This window comes from Lytechinus pictus, chromosome 11 (assembly GCF_037042905.1).
Source record: "Lytechinus pictus isolate F3 Inbred chromosome 11, Lp3.0, whole genome shotgun sequence".
Lineage (NCBI taxonomy): Eukaryota > Metazoa > Echinodermata > Echinoidea > Temnopleuroida > Toxopneustidae > Lytechinus > Lytechinus pictus.
The window spans coordinates 29,136,364-29,154,522 of record NC_087255.1 but is presented as its reverse complement, the minus strand read 5'-3'; the positions used below and the strand labels follow the sequence as shown (position 1 = coordinate 29,154,522).

General features: G+C 36.9%; 2 protein-coding genes across 2 annotated transcripts; one reads left to right on the top strand and one right to left on the bottom strand.

The window, feature by feature from the left end:
- The first annotated feature begins 819 nt into the window (after positions 1-819).
- On the top strand, positions 820-10,354 carry LOC129271650 (uncharacterized). The gene is made up of 8 exons (XM_054908946.2): positions 820-1,183; positions 3,939-4,655; positions 5,366-5,677; positions 6,295-6,430; positions 6,789-6,953; positions 7,437-7,585; positions 7,990-8,066; positions 8,634-10,354. The coding sequence occupies exons 1-8, from the start codon at positions 1,054-1,056 to the stop codon at positions 8,880-8,882; spliced, it is 1,935 nt and encodes a 644-aa protein (XP_054764921.2). The 5' UTR covers positions 820-1,053; the 3' UTR covers positions 8,883-10,354.
- LOC129271649 (alpha-N-acetylgalactosaminide alpha-2,6-sialyltransferase 3-like) lies at positions 9,880-17,452 on the bottom strand. The gene is made up of 5 exons (XM_054908945.2): positions 17,027-17,452; positions 15,196-15,537; positions 14,124-14,551; positions 12,584-12,691; positions 9,880-11,740 (listed from the first exon to the last, which is right to left on the bottom strand). The coding sequence occupies exons 1-5, from the start codon at positions 17,096-17,098 to the stop codon at positions 11,314-11,316; spliced, it is 1,377 nt and encodes a 458-aa protein (XP_054764920.2). The 5' UTR covers positions 17,099-17,452; the 3' UTR covers positions 9,880-11,313.
- Between the last annotated feature and the right edge of the window lie 707 nt (positions 17,453-18,159).

Sequence of the window (18,159 nt, the reverse complement as noted above, 5' to 3'; positions counted from 1 at the left end):
AAGTGTGATGATGAATATAATTTGCATGATTATTATTATACCAGGACGGTTGTAGCACATTCCCGATTAGGTTTAGACTGGTAAAAGGTAAGGAAGTTGTCTCCACATGTACAAACTTACACCTTCTCGAACCTTACACACACATTTGCACACCCTCACATGCCACCTTTACATACACAAACACACACGCACACTTAAAAAACTGTTACAAAATCCGCCAGTCGCACTCTTTACTTTACAAACACAGTCAACCGTTATTGTTTAACAACTGCATGTAATGTGACCTTTGAAATGGTGGATGTAAATGAAAAACACAATTCAAAGGAATATATGAATAATCAAAACAAAAAAGTTGGTGCTTATCTTATTAAACTTTAAACCACCATGTCACTTTAGTACCAATGACCTTCCTCTGCGCAAAATCTTCTGAACATGCGCAGAGTGAACTATATACGAACTGGCTTATTTCGGACAATAGACCAGTTCGTAGTTACTCATGGACAATTTTAGTCAAATGACCTTTCATTTCTTTCATTTTGATAGGCAGATTTCAAAGCAAGATATTACGTAAGCTTGCCTTACATAGCAGGATGAAAAAATTGAATAGACCAGGTGACTAGAATAGCACACCAATGAACACTTTACGAATGTATTTGTTGCATTCCTACTTTGAATGCATATCATAGCATGTTGCACAATGTACTTGGCAAACTGTGATATACCAGTCGTTCGTGGACGCCTTGTTTTTTTTTTTTTGTGGATGTAAATGAAAACCACTATTCAAAAGAATATGTGAATAATCAAGACATCAAAGTTGGTGCTTATCTCATTAGATTTTAAACCACCAATGCACGTTAGTACAAATGACCTTCCTCTGATCATGCATAGAATCTTTTGATCATGCGCACAGAAAGGAACTACGAACTGGCTTATTTTTATTGATTCGCTGCGTAGGAATGTTTGTGTTCATATTTCGCTGCTCTCTCACTGCAGATCGTCCCCGTTACCATTGTCGTCGTCATTATTTTTGTCATCGATATCGTCTACGTTATCATGGATGCCTCGTACAAATTCAAGCTTAAGTTGGTGCTCGTAATGGTTTTGTTTGGATGTATTCTTCCCGTGACAATTCAATACATATCAGAAGTCTATGTACTTCCCTGGTGGCTTAAGCTAGTAGCGGGTAAGTAATTGTGTCAAGGCATCTCATTTCATCCGGGTTTCACATGGAAATTCATCTATTCGACATATTCGCGATCTGCATATCATAGCATTGCCATTGTTCTTAGGGTTGGGTTTTCAATATTGCAGAAGTTGTATTGTGTTTCTTCCCTGACATTCACAATAATGTACATATCGATATAAATATTTCAATATGGATAAACATGCAAAACAAACATCATAGATAAAAATAACAAAGTCCCTAAAAAATAGTGAAAATCCGCGGAATTACACTAGTTCAGTCATGACCATAGACATCACTGTTCTTCATTTTAATCATTTTTTTTTGGCATTTTCCCGATTCTGTTTTGTATTATATTTGTTGTATCATTATTATGTCCACATGCGTAGCTTATTTTATATTGGTGATATTGCCTCTTATTTACCATAATTTAAATGAAATGTATTGTATGATATCTGTGTTTCACTGTGACATATTTGTTAGAATGATACCTTATGCATGTAGAATGCCTTCTCTTGGATTACCTGAACTTTACCGTTAATCAATATACACTTATGCCTAAACCACTCAATCATGTCAATATCTGATTCAACCTTATTATTGGGTCCATACTCATGCCTTGAAATTTGATCTTTTATAACCCGACGTGACCTTGGCGTATCAAACATTGACTGAACATTGTATTACGGAGCTGCTACCACACTGCATGGCACAAATGAGTTATACAGACTCCCATTCACTCACGTGTCAAATCACAGCCCATCAAAAAGTAATCCCTCTGTAGATTTCGTTTTAATTCACTGGCATTAATCATAATGAGCAATACAATAAAACTGGTAATCACTGGTCTAAAGCAATAGACAATGGTCAGTTTGTGTGCGCTGTTATATTGATCTTAGACGTGCATTTGACTCTGTTAACACGAATGTACTGCTAAATAAACTCCAGTCTATTGGCTGTTCCAATAAAGCACTGATTCGTATCTAAATATGAGGTCGCAATGTGTCCAATATAATAAATCTATTTCTAGGAAAGAAAGTGTGTCTATCGGAATACCACAAGGATCCATATTAGGTCCGCTACTCTTTCTGGTCCTAATTAATGACTTGCCTAATGTAATAAAGAACTGCCAAGTTACAATGTATGCCGACGACACGTCATTATTTTTATCAGGATCCGATATAGATATAGATAGTATGAAATTGGCTTTACAAGAAGATGCAATTGCTGTTAACCATTGGTTTAAAGTTAAATTAACTAATTCTCAATGTTGAAAAGACAAATATGATGATATTGTGTCAATATACTTGGTCAAGACAAAGATTGAACAAAAATGATAAATCTGATTCAGATATTTCTATTACGTTTGAAGGTAAAGAATAAAGATGGTTAACTCTACTAAGTTTTTAGGTGTTGTAATAGACGATAAACTACTTTGACATGACCATGTTGAATATGTTTGTAAAAAAAGTATGTGCATGCTCTCACCTTACCGAAAAGAGCTAAACCATTTGTTGAAATAACCCCGGCGAAATTAATTTATAACTGTATAATCCAATGGTCAAATGAACTATTGTTGTGATGTATGTATGGGCTCTACGATATATTACCTATACGAATAAAATAACGAAACTTAAGAAACCTGCCGCCAGAATAATACTTAAAGGTAACGTCAAAATCCAATCTGATCAATTATTCAAAATACTAGAATGGCACTCCTATCCCCAAAGAGTAATGTATTTCAGATGTATGATTGTATTTAAGAATTTAAATAATTTACCTTCTGATTTCTTTAATGATAAATTTATATTTTTTCCCGAAAAACATAACGTAAATACAAGATCTGCCTCCAACCTAAAACTCGATGTCCCAAAATGTGATACTTAATACTATAAATGCTCATTCATTATCTCCTCAATATCAATGTTTAATTCCTTACCCCTTCATTTAAAAATCCTAACCACCCTCTCTAGCTAAAAAGAAATAACTCAAATCATATATTATGTCCGGCAAAAGTTAAAATGTCAATGGTTCCTGTGTTCAAATATTTTAGTGATTCCAACTTTTTATGCCTTTCTGTATTTTTATATGTATAATGTATTTACTTTGTATATTTTTATCATTTGTATATTCTTGTTTCCTTTTTATGCTTTTAGGACCGCTTTTAATACTAGCTTTTGCTAAGAGGGCACCCTATTGAGATATTGTTTAAATAAATGAAATAAAAAAATAATAAATACGTTAATTGGGTACTTGTCCAGCTGAAACATAGGTCGAATGGCCTGAAAAAAGGACTAACCATAAATTTGGTTAGTTCACAGGGAGATAACTGGACTGCATTGCGATAATAATCAAAACAAAATAAAACAATACAGTCAAACAACCAGGTTGTGAAAGACTATCAACGTAAAATTATATTTAATCGTGTGGAGGGGCGGGGGTGGGGATTTTTATCAAACGCAAGTGGCAAAAATGTAATTTTGAGTTTATTATAAAAAAATTCATAATAATAGTTCAACATTGAGACTTTTTTCCATACATTCACTCCACTACCAATGAATGTGGAAAATGCATTTCTAATCTTCATGTGGAATGCGGAAAATAATTTCTGGTTGCTTTCATTATTCTTGATGAAGAAATCCATGACGCATATATTATATCATAAAGCAATTTTTGTATTCCGTGTCAGTGTTCATATTTTAAGCAGAGTGAAAGTGTGTAATCAGAATTATGAATTATTATTTTCTCCTAACAGTACTGCTCGTGGCAACATTTGGAAGTATCTCTTTGGCGTTTGTTCGTTTATTGATGCACAGAACAACGCCACATCAAAGCCTCAAGAAACTTCTCCTGCACTTCATTGTCTCCGTTGCGTCTTCTTATAAAGCTCGATCAATGCTACCAAAGTTTCGAGAGACACTCGAACGTCCCGGTTACTACCAAGAACGTATCCTACTTAAAATTCTCAAGGACAATAAAGACACGGTGTATGGTGAGGACTTTGGTCTAGCCCGTTTGCAGGACATCGGTGACTTCCGCAGCAAACATCCTTTAACTAAATACGAACACTACCGTCCCTATGTGCAACGCATGATGGACGGGGAGGAAAAGGTCCTGACGGCAGCCAGACCAAAGTCTTTCACTCGAACATCAGGTACGACAGGGCAACCGAAGTACTTCCCTATTCTTGATAGACAAAGTCTCTTGAAGGATATCGGATCAATGGTAACAGGTCTTCTCAAGGAGACAGTACCTGGTCTTGGTCCGTTACAGAAACGGTTGCAGTACTATGTCCATCCAGTAACATCTCGCTCCAAGGCGGGTATACCTATAGAAACAGCTCTCACATTTCCGGCTGACAATGCTTTTCTTATGTCTCTTTTCAACACCCCACCGTCTGGCTTCACCATCACGACAAAGTATGAGGCCAATTATATCCACTTGTTGTTTGCACTCAAAGACAAATATATAGGTAAGTGTAAAGGAAGGAACCCTGTAGCTATTACCAATCTTTTTTTCCAATAACATTAAGTTAAATAATGTCATTTCTCTACCACATGGGCATTGTGATATTTGCAAATTTTGGAAAACGGACACAGTTGGGTAAGTTCAGATTTATTGAGATATCCTTATGCATAAGCCATCACAGATCTGAATTACTTTTCTTTTTGTAAATTGTAATTCAGCAATCCATGACAACTTTCTGATAATGAAATAACCCTGTTTTACACAGGCATGCAAGCCAGAAACTTTCAGCGTATATTTCTACTTCCGATGTGCCCTGCATAGCATTATGTTATTAAGGTCTATATCCGCAATGACTCCTCAATTTCTTTTCTTTTTTCAACTTTCCGCTGGGCTTTCGATTGCATTCGGGAACCTTGTCAAACCGTGGGTGCCTCAAGAACATTCGGGTCAGCGAGGAAATGCTCGTAAAATGTGGTATATGCTGGGGATTCAAGGTTACAGGACAATCTCGCACAACTTCCCGAATATGTCAGCTTAAATTCCCGTCAAAATTATAGTCGAGAAAAATAAATGGATTCGGAAAATCTGCTTTTGTAATTGTATCATTGAAATTATGTTAGTCGTAATTTAAACCTTGTAAAATCTAGAGTGTTACCTTAAACAAATGACTTCAGGAGAATGGAATGTTCGTGTACGATTTTCCCCTTCTTATAGGAATAATCGGCTGTAACTTCCTTTCGTTACTTGAGGTTCTTATCCTTCAGTTGGAGAATTGTTGGCAGGACATCGTTGACGACATCGAACGCGGAACCATCCGATCATCTCTTAATCTCGACTCTGGAGTACGTGACCAGATCTCTCTTGAGCTGAAAGGAAAGGGGGACCCCAATCGGGCGAAGGAGTTGAGAACAGAATTCCGAAAGGGGTTCCAGGACATTGTGCCGAGGGTGTGGCCGCATGCCAAAATCATCATGGGTGTTGACCCTCAGGATGTCCGGTTCCGACTTGCAAGAAAGTATACAGGCGGTGAGTCTAATCAAAGAAGCGTATTTTGTCTGCGATTTTTAGCCGACATGTGTTAAAAGCTACTATACATATTGGGGCCGATTTGCTGATATCAGTTTAGAAAGTGAAAATCACTGTCGTAATTCTTCACAAAATGCTTTCCGTGGAGATAAAGAAGGTGTATGGTCTGATATAACCTTCTTTTTTGGACATTCGACATTCCTCACGGGTGAACTCTAAAATTCAGTAAGGCAGAAATATCAAAAGTTTTTTTTCTGAATGTTATATTCTCTATTTTATTTAGGAAAAAAATAAAATCCTTTAATCTCGCAATCTTGTAGCTTTTCCAATGCAAGATTTATTCTTTTGAATGTTACAAATGCCCGACTTTGTCCATTGCTCCCGAGACAATTAGATAAGCCTATAATAGCTAACAAATCTACACGTAGAAAATAAATGAAAGAAAGATGGAGGCAGCGACCAGAAAACCGTGTTCTTTTAAGACCATGTAGCTAATTATCAAGAAGAAACACAAGTTAGCAAAATACGCTAACAATATTAATATGCTGTATTATAATATATCTACAAGATACTTCCATTGGTATTGCTATGATTGATATGATATGATTATCTTTCAGATATCCCAACATACTCTTACGTTATCGGAGCTTCAGAGGGATTCTTAGGTATGAACATGTGGCCTTTGGATAAGAAACTTGGTTATGTTCCATCTTTTCTTCACAACTTCTACGAGTTCATCCCTGTATCAGAAATGTAAGAATATGTGCATGGAGGTAGAACTGTAGAAAGAATAAGCCTAGTCTATCATTCACCAACAGCCATTGAATAATCGATATTGGACGCATATGCTATATGTACATGTTATATTGTTTACACATGGTAAAAGGCGTCATCACTTTCATTATCATTGCCACCATCGTCATCACCATCATCATGGTCGTCAAGATAATAAGTTGACAATAAATGATAAATCCTTATCGTCATCAACGTCTTTATTGCCAACGTATTCATCATTGCCTCCTGTACTATCACTATCACATTCACCATCAATTTGATCTTCACATTTTATTATTATTTTTGCTGTTTTAATTAAGATTTGCATTTTCTTTAGAGACGATGCAGAACCAACGACCCTCCTACCAGAAGAACTCCAGGTAGGCGAGTGTTATGAGATGGTCATCACGCAAACATCCGGGCTCTATCGGTATCGAATGGGTGACGTCCTTAGAGTGACAAGATTTGAACAGGCAACTCCAGTCTTCGAATTCAGTCACAGGTAAGAATCTTTTCTTGAGGTTATCGATGATGCCTCTCTCGGAAAAGGATACTCACGATCGTATTATACAAAGATCAACGGGTCAATGTATTTTGCCAATTATATGAATATAATAATGATTATAATAATAAACTAGAAAGTCAAAAGGGGCCTAAGCTTTCGATCCTAGCAGAATCTTCGTCGGATTTTGTATAGCGTAACTATTATATTGTCCAGAGCTCCTTTTTACTGAATTCTACGTGCAAAATGTTCTTAGGTAAAGATATACACTGTACGTTTTCACTTTTGATTTGATGATAATCTTTTCACGGAACCCCACCCCCCCCCCCCCTCCAGAGCTTAAAAACTAGTACAATAATTATCATTACTATTAGAACCATTCAAATTATAACTATTCCTTATTTCATTGAACGATTTATGCAATGCTCCACGATTTACAGTTTCATGTATTTTCATTTCATTTCCTCTTATACATTTGTATAGGAAAGGACAGATGCTGAACTTATATTACGAAAAGATTGATCAGAAGATGTTCTATGACTCTCTCAAAATAGCAGTCAATCAATGGAGTGATACGGAATTGACTAATTATGCCGTGGCGGAGAGTTCGTTGCTCGATACCTCCGATCAGGGTATGGTCTTTTGTTCGTGTGTAATGAAGTAAAAACAAAAGGGAGGTGCATATGTGTGTTACGTTTTCTCCAAATTTTGAAAAAAATCAGCATGACAATCTGATCAAAATTATAAAGCAATTTATTCTCAATGGTGAGAATAATACATTTCATATCTAGACTTTATTTTGAGTACAGAGCTGCCATCCAGTTTCCAAATAAGACTACAGGTAACACGAAAATCAAGACAGGTGTGCTCCAGGGGTGTGTTATGTCACCAACATTGTTTTTAACAGAATTAACATTCCGGAATTTGCGTAGATGAAATTTGTATGCATTGTAAGTGTACACATAAGATAAGGGGCGAGGGGAAGGATAATGACAAATGAAATATGTTATTGGATTTATATATTTTCTCCACGCAGGCAGTGCTTCACCATACTATATTATTTTCATCGAGTTGGCAGGCAGCGGAACCGTTGATGAGAAACAAAGGGGAATGGTAAGCTTATATATCAAAGCTCATTTAAAAAGAAAACATATCAGAAGTATTTCAAGATAATTAAAAAAACATGAAGGCGTAATATTGCATTCGAGTGTGGACAAACCCTATCCCTTGGAAAGCAGTCTTCTGTGGGTATTAGATGTATTTCCAACTATAATACAAGTCATCATGCGTACCTTGATATACACTTTCAACGCAGTACGAGTTTTTTCATTCCCCCTGCCATGCATTATTATTTTAAGCCTCTTGCCCCCCCCCCCCCATTTTCTCTATCTTTCTATGTCACTTTTCCTCCCTTTATCAATGCAATGATAATTATTACACCCATTACTCTTTCTGTTGAATATTCTGTTGATGTAATTGTCTTCATTACAATTTGGAGTTTTAGATTTTTCACACATAACGCGGAATCGTTTTGGGGGTAAATCAGACTAACTGCGTGTGAACATGGAGGAATTCACAGCATTATGGGAAAGACTGAAGAAGATGCTGCGTCATAGTCTTGGTTGTGAAATCTAAAGCTCCCTTATGATGAAATTACGATGAAACTTTATTTTTCACTAGATTGACACTGAGCTCCGGGACCGCTGCTGTGACTATGAGAAGCTCCGATCAGACAACACCATCGCTCCACCAAGGATCCACGTTCTAAGACCAGGAGCATTCAAGGAGCTTCAGGACTACTCCGTCACCAAGGGTGGAGCTTCTGAGATCCAGTACAAAGTTCCCAACAAACTTCTCAAGGTTGAACAGTATGACGTTTTGATGGGTCAGGTGGATCGTCCAATCACGTCCGATGAATCTGACTGTTAGCAACCGCACGTGATCGATATATGAAATCAAGCCATACTTGATTTTCAACCAAATCATCAACATAAATTCGATGATTTTATCATTTTTACTAAGCTACGTTAAACAAAGTCATTTTTCATGTTTGTGTGACGGTCCCTGGTCAAAGTGGAGTGTACCAAAATACTGAAAAAAAACGTATGTTTTCCTGAGCAGTGTGATGTGCTGTTACCCACATTTTAATTTGACAATGCAGTTGAAATATTCCATCACTATTCTAACCCTAACTATTACATAGGCCCATTTGAATCATACAGCCGAGGAGCTAGGAGTCTCTACCCCCACCCCCCCCCCCCACCACCAACTTCAGGATCTCGGCCGTCGAACGCGCACTCAAGAAACACTAGATTGGAAAGTTAGGTTGTTTTAAAAGACTGTTTCATTTTATTGATCATGTTATTGTTTATGCATACTTAATACTATATATATTAACTACACATTTTGAAAAAAAAATGTGCAAATACGATTTTTGTTTTCCACCTCAGACACTAATTGTTTACTGTTGAATGAATAACATATCAAAATGAATTTATCATGTTTCTGTTGTTTTAAAATATATATATATGTATATTTATCTCATATATGTTTTGATTTGATAGAAATGTTAGTAACACAACATGAAAGATATTTCAATCAGTGAAAGTAAAAACAAAAGTGATGAGAGGGACCTACATTTGAGGATTTTGGGCTCGAAACAGAATTGAAATTAGATTTGTGCATGGACTTTGGGTTTTTAGCAATTTGGTTCTAAAATGCATTTACCATGTTCAAGATATGCTATGCAAAGTTGGGAAAGAAAACATGAATGGTTGAATACATGTTTATATATTGTAGAACCTACTTCTATAAAATTTGATATATTATTATATCGTAACCTTAACATAGATAGTAGTAAAATAAATCATAGTTTCCGCTACTCTTCCTAACCACTAAAATCACCATATTATGCAACCACACTTTTCCAAGGATAAAATAATTGGAACATGCAAGCATATTCTCCTTTTTTAATGAAGAAAAATTTACGAGCGCAACTGTCTTTATAACATGAACATGTTCATAATATTTTTTCATAGTATTAACATGTTGACATACATGTAGGCCTACACCATTTTATAAGTCTACATGACAGTTTTCAGAAATTTCAAAAGTTGACTTGGCAAGATACGTCATATTGCACATTTTATGACAGTAGATAGTTATTTTGGTTATTTTCCAGGGCTGTCACGCTTTTCTTTTGTGACGACTCTTGCAACCATCCTATTTATTGTGTAACAGAAAATACCGCTTAAAATCGTTTATGTATGAAACATTTGATGATTTATTTACAAAATTATTAGTTCATTATCTTCATGTCAAATTCTAGATATGTATTTTCTTGTCCAGATATTTTGTTATGAAAAATGTTGCAAAAATCAATAAATGAAATGAAAATGAAATATAGGCAGGTTTATTCGTCGAAATGATAAGGCTATGTAAAGGTCAAGTTCACCCCCACAAAAATGTTGATTTGAATCAATAGAGGAAAATCAAACAAGTATAATGCTGAAAATTTCATCAAAATCGGATGTAAAATAAGAAAGATATGACATTTTGAAGTTTCGCTTAATTTTCACAAAACAGTTATATGCACAAATAAGTGAAATGCAAATGAGAGAGTTGATGATTTCATTCACTCACTATTTATTTCGTTTTTGTTGTTGTTTGAATTACAGTATTCTTACCAATTTGACACTAACTGACCAATAACATGAGACAACAATGGCGATACCACATGTTCAGGGAGGAATAAAACTTTGTTTCACAGGTCAATGAGGAGAACATTGAAATATTTCATATAATTAATACAAAAGAAATGGCAAGTGAGTGATGTCATCAGTCCCCTCATTTGCATACCGACCAGTGGGCCGTTCAAAAAGCTGTTTTTAATTTAAGAGCGACTTTAAGAACAACTGGTGATTCTTTCTTACGCGCTAAACCTTCGTCAATGAACATTTTGGTGTATACCATTTACCACAATTAACTTTAAAATGTCCTAACTTTCTTATTCTATATTCGACTTTGATGAAATTTTATTCAAGTCAACTTTTTGTTGGGGTGGGCTTGTTCTTTAATCAACCTGATGGGTGTTTCATAAAGCTGTTCGTAAGTTAAGAGCGACTTAAAAAACGACTGGTGATCCTTTCTTTATGGTAAATGATTTTCACCATTAAATTTTCAATGGCGATTATTCAGCGCGTATGAAAGGTTCACAAGTCGTTCTTAAAGTCGCTCTTAACTAACGAACAGCTTTATGAAACGGCCCCCAGATATGAAAACCAATATTTCGCACTATAATCACGTATACGGCACTTCAAAGCATCGTCGGAAGAGCATGTGAATAAATGTATCTTCTAGATCAACTCTTTTTTAAGGATCGGGGGAGTTTTAAATTTGACAAACGAATAGGTACTTCCCGTCTTTTTGTTTTAAACCTTCTCAGGAGTGGTCTCTTGACTTTATTATTGCTTAATGGTTTAGGATTATTGTCAATCACTGGCTTATTAACATAATTTGCAAATGACCCGTCTTCTTTTGCCTTCCTGTACACATTCAGGTATGGCGATTCAAATTCACTGCTCCAGTTGAACGCACTTTTTGGCCATGTAGGTGCGCGGAATGTTATATGATTGTGCTGTGCCCATTTGGCGTACAACTTCTTTTCTGTTAAGAATTTGTGACCGCCTTTGACCAGATATTCCCGCTCGTTGTAATAGCTGCATTCTCGGAGTGGACTCTTGCTCGTATCGAAGTAGTGATAGTTGACAGGAGACTCCGGTTCTCGTCTTTATTTGGTTTTGACAATACAAACGTCGAATATACAAGGGGGAAAAGATGTAAAAGAAATCATAAAACGATTATCGATTGTAAACAACAATATTCCAAATGAAATAGGATAAAGTATATTTTCTCGCCAATTTTCCAAACATGTTAAGGTTTGCATAAGTAAGTTTGATTACTTACCTTTAAATTTCATTTGATATCATTCCAGTAATTTGTATTCACTAGAAGTGAGATTCGTTTAATCAAATGCGTTGTCATACAATTTCGCCAATTTTGTTTGGTTTTTCAACTTCGCCCCGAATACTAATTGAAATTTCCTGAAAAATACTGATTTTCACTTGCAAAATCTCCATCCTGAAAACGGATTTTATTGAATAGAAAAAATAAATTGGAATCTGGTAAATATCTGATGTAACATTAATCCTGACTACCTGAAATTCCACACAATTGAAAAAACAAACGTTGAAAGTGTCGTTACTTTACTATGTCGATCGGATTTATTTTGATATATTTCGCTCTTTGGTTTAGTTTTTGAAATAGTTAAGATTTGTAAAAAAATGCACAATGGGATGTTGAAATCAAATTTAATTTTAACGAAACTTGGCGAGAAATCGCATTTATAAAAAGTAAAGAAAAGAAGTAAAGAACAGTTATTATACAACTTATATAGAGTAGTTATATGAAAACAATATTTGGTAATCCCCGAAATATTTAACTCTCAAAATTAAGTTGGGTACTTTATGCAATTTTCAAACATATCACTCTCATAGTCTGATTCGAGAAGTGAAAAATAATTGAATAAAATTTAATAAATGACGAATTCATGAGAAAAGGGATCATCATACTTGCAGTAGTCTGCGTCCGAAACTCCGTAACACACAACACTATCACATACATCAAGAACAAAAAGAACTGACATATATCCAGTGCTGAACCATGATTCAATCTCCGTTCTAAAAAAAAAGAGAAAAATAATAATACAATTGTAATACTAGTAAGTGATCAAATGCCAACGTATGGGTTGCAGTAATAGCACGATTGTTGAAACAAAAAGGGAATATTATTTGAAACCAAACAATTAAGGGTAAATGTAAGGCTCTATAATCATAGGTGTGCGATCTCTCTCTCTATCTTACACACACACACCCTCACATCATCATCCCTCACACACACACAGACCCTAACAGAAAATCTTGTAATTTGACAATCTGGGACTCACTCATCATTAAACGTCAAAGTGGGGACGTGTGATGCGGTTTCATACCTGACTCAAAATTCGAATTTAATCCTCTAAGCGGGCTCATTTTCGGACAAAACTTGGGCAAAGTTCGCTACCCGGGAACGCTTTCTATCCCTTACAGACATAGCTCTACTTTAATTGGCCTAAAGGGATCTTGCTCCATTTTTTAAGAAATCATGTCTTTATTATATTACACGGTTTGAAATGAAGTGATGGATTGATTGACACGGTTACCTGGACCGGTGACGTTCCCGGTAGTAGGACGTCCCCGGTTGGTGGGCAAAATGCAAGGAAATATCTCCATAGACAAAATACACAGCAAAACTGTGATGTTGATTGGTGTTTAAGGAGGGCCGCACCAGTGATTTTACTGCGATGTTGATTGTTGGGTTTCGTTCAACACCTTTACGTGTTATTACAACGCCTTTCATGCCTTTGTTTATTACTTTGACAAAAATTGGTATGATTTTCAATATCTAAGGGATAATTTTCAACACCACAAGGTGTGGTCGACTAGGAACGCCAATTGTGTAAGTTTAAACACCCCTATTTTAACCGTGGGTCTTACTGTAATCGGTTGCACGTCCGGTCCTGATCTCTATCAGTATATCTGAGTTGGTCGTGTTTTTGTGGTAGGAAATCGTCCTTACAAATTTGCGCAGACGTAATGTCGACATAGTCGATATCATTATTTCCAACAAAGAGGGAGGATCACGAAACTTTTCATATACCAAGAGATGCAATATCATGACACTACATCTTTGCCAGTTTGCCAACGATAATTTCTCGCCACAAACATATACCCCGTTTAGATCTACCACCAACGCGAGGAAACATAGGAGGCTACCGCGGGTCGTCCTTTGTGCACCTCGTGTTTGATACGGAATTTCATGCCGTGTTCGCTCCAGACGATTGTCTAGGGTGATACTAGAGAGAGATAACAGGGTAAAGAGCAACAGGGCAACGGTCCTATTAGATATCTCCATGAATGAGCTGAAGAAACGTTTAGCATCGAAATTGAAAATGTAACCCAACTTGAGTCATGCTCTTGGTTTCTCTGTTTTTTTCATTCCCCTCGGTGGCTCTGAATTCTTTAATGTATATTTCTAACCCCCGGGTTTCTAACAAACTGTCAACTGGCTTACCTGTTTAACCCAGTTTCGTCCATAAACATCTCATCCATTTCGCCGATCATATCGTCGCTCTGGAAATAATATTGCACTTTGGGGAACAGCTTGTTCAAACTCCTCACATGTTGGAATACCTTGTTTGCAGTCCTATCAATTGTTTCGTTGTAAAGCCATGGAACGTAAATAATAGAGGGTCTTGTTCTTGGATTCGACAATATCTCCCTCGTTACTGTCTGCGGGGTAAGGAGACCTCTTTTGATATTGCTGTGTCCAACCACACGTACAGTTGTGCGCATGCCTACATCTTTTACATGATTTAGCACTGGCGCCATGTTTTGTCGAATGACGCATTCTGTATTGTCGATCTCCTTTCCCATGTTGGACCCGAGAAGATGGCCAGAACTGAACACCAACGCACATTGCTTACAATGGAGATCTAGTTCCTGTAAGTGAAATAGGAAGGGGAAACGTAAGAAACTAATTGTACTTGATGGGAAACATAAGATATTAAGCATGTTGAGATGACAAAGCCCATGGACCTATGCAACGCCATAACTGAGCGGCGATTGCTTGCGAACGTAGCGAAATGTTGCAAGAAAGTTTGTAAACAGGGTTCGCTGTTGCAAAGAGTTTTCTTATAAAGAATTTTTAAAGTTTATGTTCGCAAATGTTTGACGCACATTATCAATGAGTTTGTTAATTGCGAATCTATTTTTTCCGCAAACTGTTGATAGAGTTCGCAATACAGTCATAAGCATTTGCAAACGTTTGTAACACGATTTCGCTGAGGTGGAAGTTCGTTTATATTCGCCAGTGATACGACCAAACGACCATATGGATCCTGTATAAAAATAGACCCACTGATTAATAATGTGCGTCTAAAATATGCGAACATAAACTCCAAACAGATTTTGATGTTGCAAACAAACATCCTTAAGAGTTTGCAGTACTCGTCAGAAAAGTTAATTGGCGGATCCAAAATCTGTTAGTAGCTCCATGGTATAAGCATTCGCCGCTTAGTGAGATACACTCTTTAGGAACCATGTGGTCACTATACAAGAACACAAATGAAAACTCGTACATGTACCTTACTGGAATCTAGCAGTAAATACTTGTGTTTCCGCGAAGACGATGATCCAACTGTGTTTATTGAAAGACTAGATACATTTTTAATTTGGCCATCAGAGTTTTTCAAAATGATTCCAACTTTTAAAGTCGTGTTTGGTGTTCTGGAATCATTCTCGGAGTCATCGCGAAGATTCAAATCATCCTGAAATTCGCACCTATTTAGCGAGTCGGTTTTCGATGCTTCTGGTAAGATGGGAACGTAGTCTAGAATCAGTCGGTGTTCTACGCTGCCTGTGAAGATAACTAATATCAGTAACATCAAGGCGGACGCTAGGAGGAGCAGCGAATTCAACAATGCGATCTGTAGAGAGAAAGGGGAGGGGAGAATAATACCTCAGTCACATTTGCTCTACGGTGAGTCGAAAACGGTCGTCTTAACATTTTTTGTACCAGCTACATAATATTATTCTTGGTTTGATTTAAAAAAAAATGATAAAACGGCTGTTATTGACTCGCCGAATTGCCGCCGTAGAGCAAATATGCTGAAGGAAAACACGCCATGGCTAGGATTTGAACCCACGACCATGTCATTTCATACTTACTGGAAATAACATCATGTCCTATAGTTTGTTCACAGGGTCGAGCACAATTTCCACTGCTGAATTTGATAATTTTAACAGTGTGAATATCAATGTTCACACCATCCAAAATGTGGACACACTGTGAACACACGCACACACATTAACGCTGTGTCCATAGTGTGAAGTTATTTACACAGGCCCTACTCATTTTTAAGTATTTTAACGATGTGAATCTTATCTTCGCCTAGTCACACTGTGATCTTTCCTGCAGTCATGGCCCTTGGAAGCTGGGGGTACTGGGGTGAAGCACCATAAAAAAAATCATTGGGGGTGGTGCGTGTATTATTCACCATGGAAAGCACCCCCAGGTATTCTGGACGTTGTGTACTAATGGAAAAATGTAGCAAAAAAATCATTTTGTAGTGAAACCTTTTTTTTTTTAGCTTTTCAAATTTCTTGGGAACAATTTGACCTCCATTTTGTGCTGAAAACCTTGTTTTTTGTTTGTTTGTTTGTTCATATGACAGGTTCACGGTTTTGAAAGAGAAGCAAAGTGACAACTCCCCCCCCCCCCCTGAAAGAATAAGGATAGAACTATCAGTATATATCATTACACAACCAATCATACTTTTCAATAACCCCCCCCCCTTCTTCTTTTCTTATTTATCCATTGTTCTCTTCAATTATGATCAATTGCATCTCCCACCCGCCCTCTTCATCAAACACACACATCATAGTCTATGGGGAAAAGAGTTCGTGCTCAATCTGCAAATTACAAATCTGAATTTCATGTTGAGGAAGATCTGCAAACTCTAGAGCAGATGTATGATGGATGTATGGTAATGTTTTTTTAATCATATGATATTCATGCCGTTTCTGGTAGGCAACATTCATAGTACAAGCCACACAAACTATAAATGCGAAAACCCGACGGTGTACATACAGTGGTAATTCAAAGTAAATGACTCAAAAATCATTTGTGGCTATTCAATACTTTAATCAACATAATACCATGAAAAGTGTAATTATATGCAATGAGATATTAGCAAGTCACTTTATTTTTTCACATTTTATACTATTCGCCCCCCCCCACACACACACACATTTTTCCAAAACCATATACAAAAACGTACGAAATTACCATCTGTTTGTGATTTTTTTTGGGGGGGCTGGCATGGTCAGCCGCCTCACCCCACGTTTGGCTCCGCCTTCCACTTTTAAAACCGTTCCGCGGCCCCGGTAGTGGAATATAAAAGAATATGAACTTACCTTGTTCATATCGAAATAGTCAACTCCTAGGCTATAGTAAAGTCTGTTGGTTGTCCAAGATGGTCCTGTCATAAAACCTTATAAAGGAAAGTTTTGGATCATGTCCATGCTCCTGAATTCTTCTGCAAACTATCGCTCATGTTCTGACTTGAATCGTATTACAAGTGAATTCACACTGCCCAAATCGCTTCATCCTTAGTCCAATGGGTAATAATACATCTTCATCATAACTTAAATAAAAATGACCACATATGCCATAAATCCGACATATTGTAAGCTGCAGTGTCATAAACAGTGGACTATTTCATATAAGTACGAAATATGCAGACTTTGAACCTCAGTCTCTATGACGGCAAACTGTCAGGCGATATTAGTGTTATCGATAATGAGGTACTGTCGACAAGATAGATATTCGTGCAAATATTTGATACTTGGGTGCAGGCCTCAGCGCTTTCTCCTCATACCACGGTCGTACGCATGATTTTTTTTTCAACCATGGGGGGGGGGGCAAGAAAATGTGAATCGTTGAGAATATTATACAAGTGAGGGAGTATTAAAAGCGAACGTACGAGGTGTTCACGGGTGCGCCTTTTCTTGATATTAAACTTGGTATTGAATAATTTGGTTCACTTTTATTTGGATTTTGAAAAGAATGTACCGGGAAAGTTGAGTTGGGATGGGGGCGGAGTAAATGCCCAGTCCCCAGATAAATGCTAGCTATGGCCTACCATCCTGGATTCGACTTGGTAGATTATATCCAATCTGCAAGCAGCAGGACAAGCAATACAGATTTATCATAACATGATATTAAAAATGACAGAGCATTTTTTCCCCGCCACTACAGTAAACATCACTGGCAGGCGAAGAATTGCACTTAATATGTAGGTCTTAATCTGCGTTGCGTTGCTATGACGATGTATGGATGTTTGATATCGCATTACACTGTCGCTGAACTTAAAGGTTAGTTCTGTGATTTTGGCAGTTGAGATTTCTCTCTCTATTACGACATTCTGGCATATGAATAAACGATCGTTTGATTAGAGTATGCATTGATATCCCGTTATATTTGATACGTAAAAAGGGGACTGCCTTTGTGTAAATCAAATACACACATAATTTACTTTGGACTCGCA

Coding starts and splice junctions, on each gene's coding strand:
- LOC129271650 (XM_054908946.2), top strand. CDS start 1,054: ATGGATGCCTCGTACAAATTCAAGCTTAAGTTGGTGCTCGTAATGGTT. Junction 4,656..5,365: donor ACTCAAAGACAAATATATAG/GTAAGTGTAAAG, acceptor CCCTTCTTATAG/GAATAATCGGCTGTAACTTC. Junction 5,678..6,294: donor TGCAAGAAAGTATACAGGCG/GTGAGTCTAATC, acceptor ATTATCTTTCAG/ATATCCCAACATACTCTTAC.
- LOC129271649 (XM_054908945.2), bottom strand. CDS start 17,098: ATGACAGGACCATCTTGGACAACCAACAGACTTTACTATAGCCTAGGA. Junction 15,538..17,026: donor ACTATTTCGATATGAACAAG/GTAAGTTCATAT, acceptor TTCTCTCTACAG/ATCGCATTGTTGAATTCGCT. Junction 11,741..12,583: donor TCGGACGCAGACTACTGCAA/GTATGATGATCC, acceptor AACCAAATAAAG/ACGAGAACCGGAGTCTCCTG.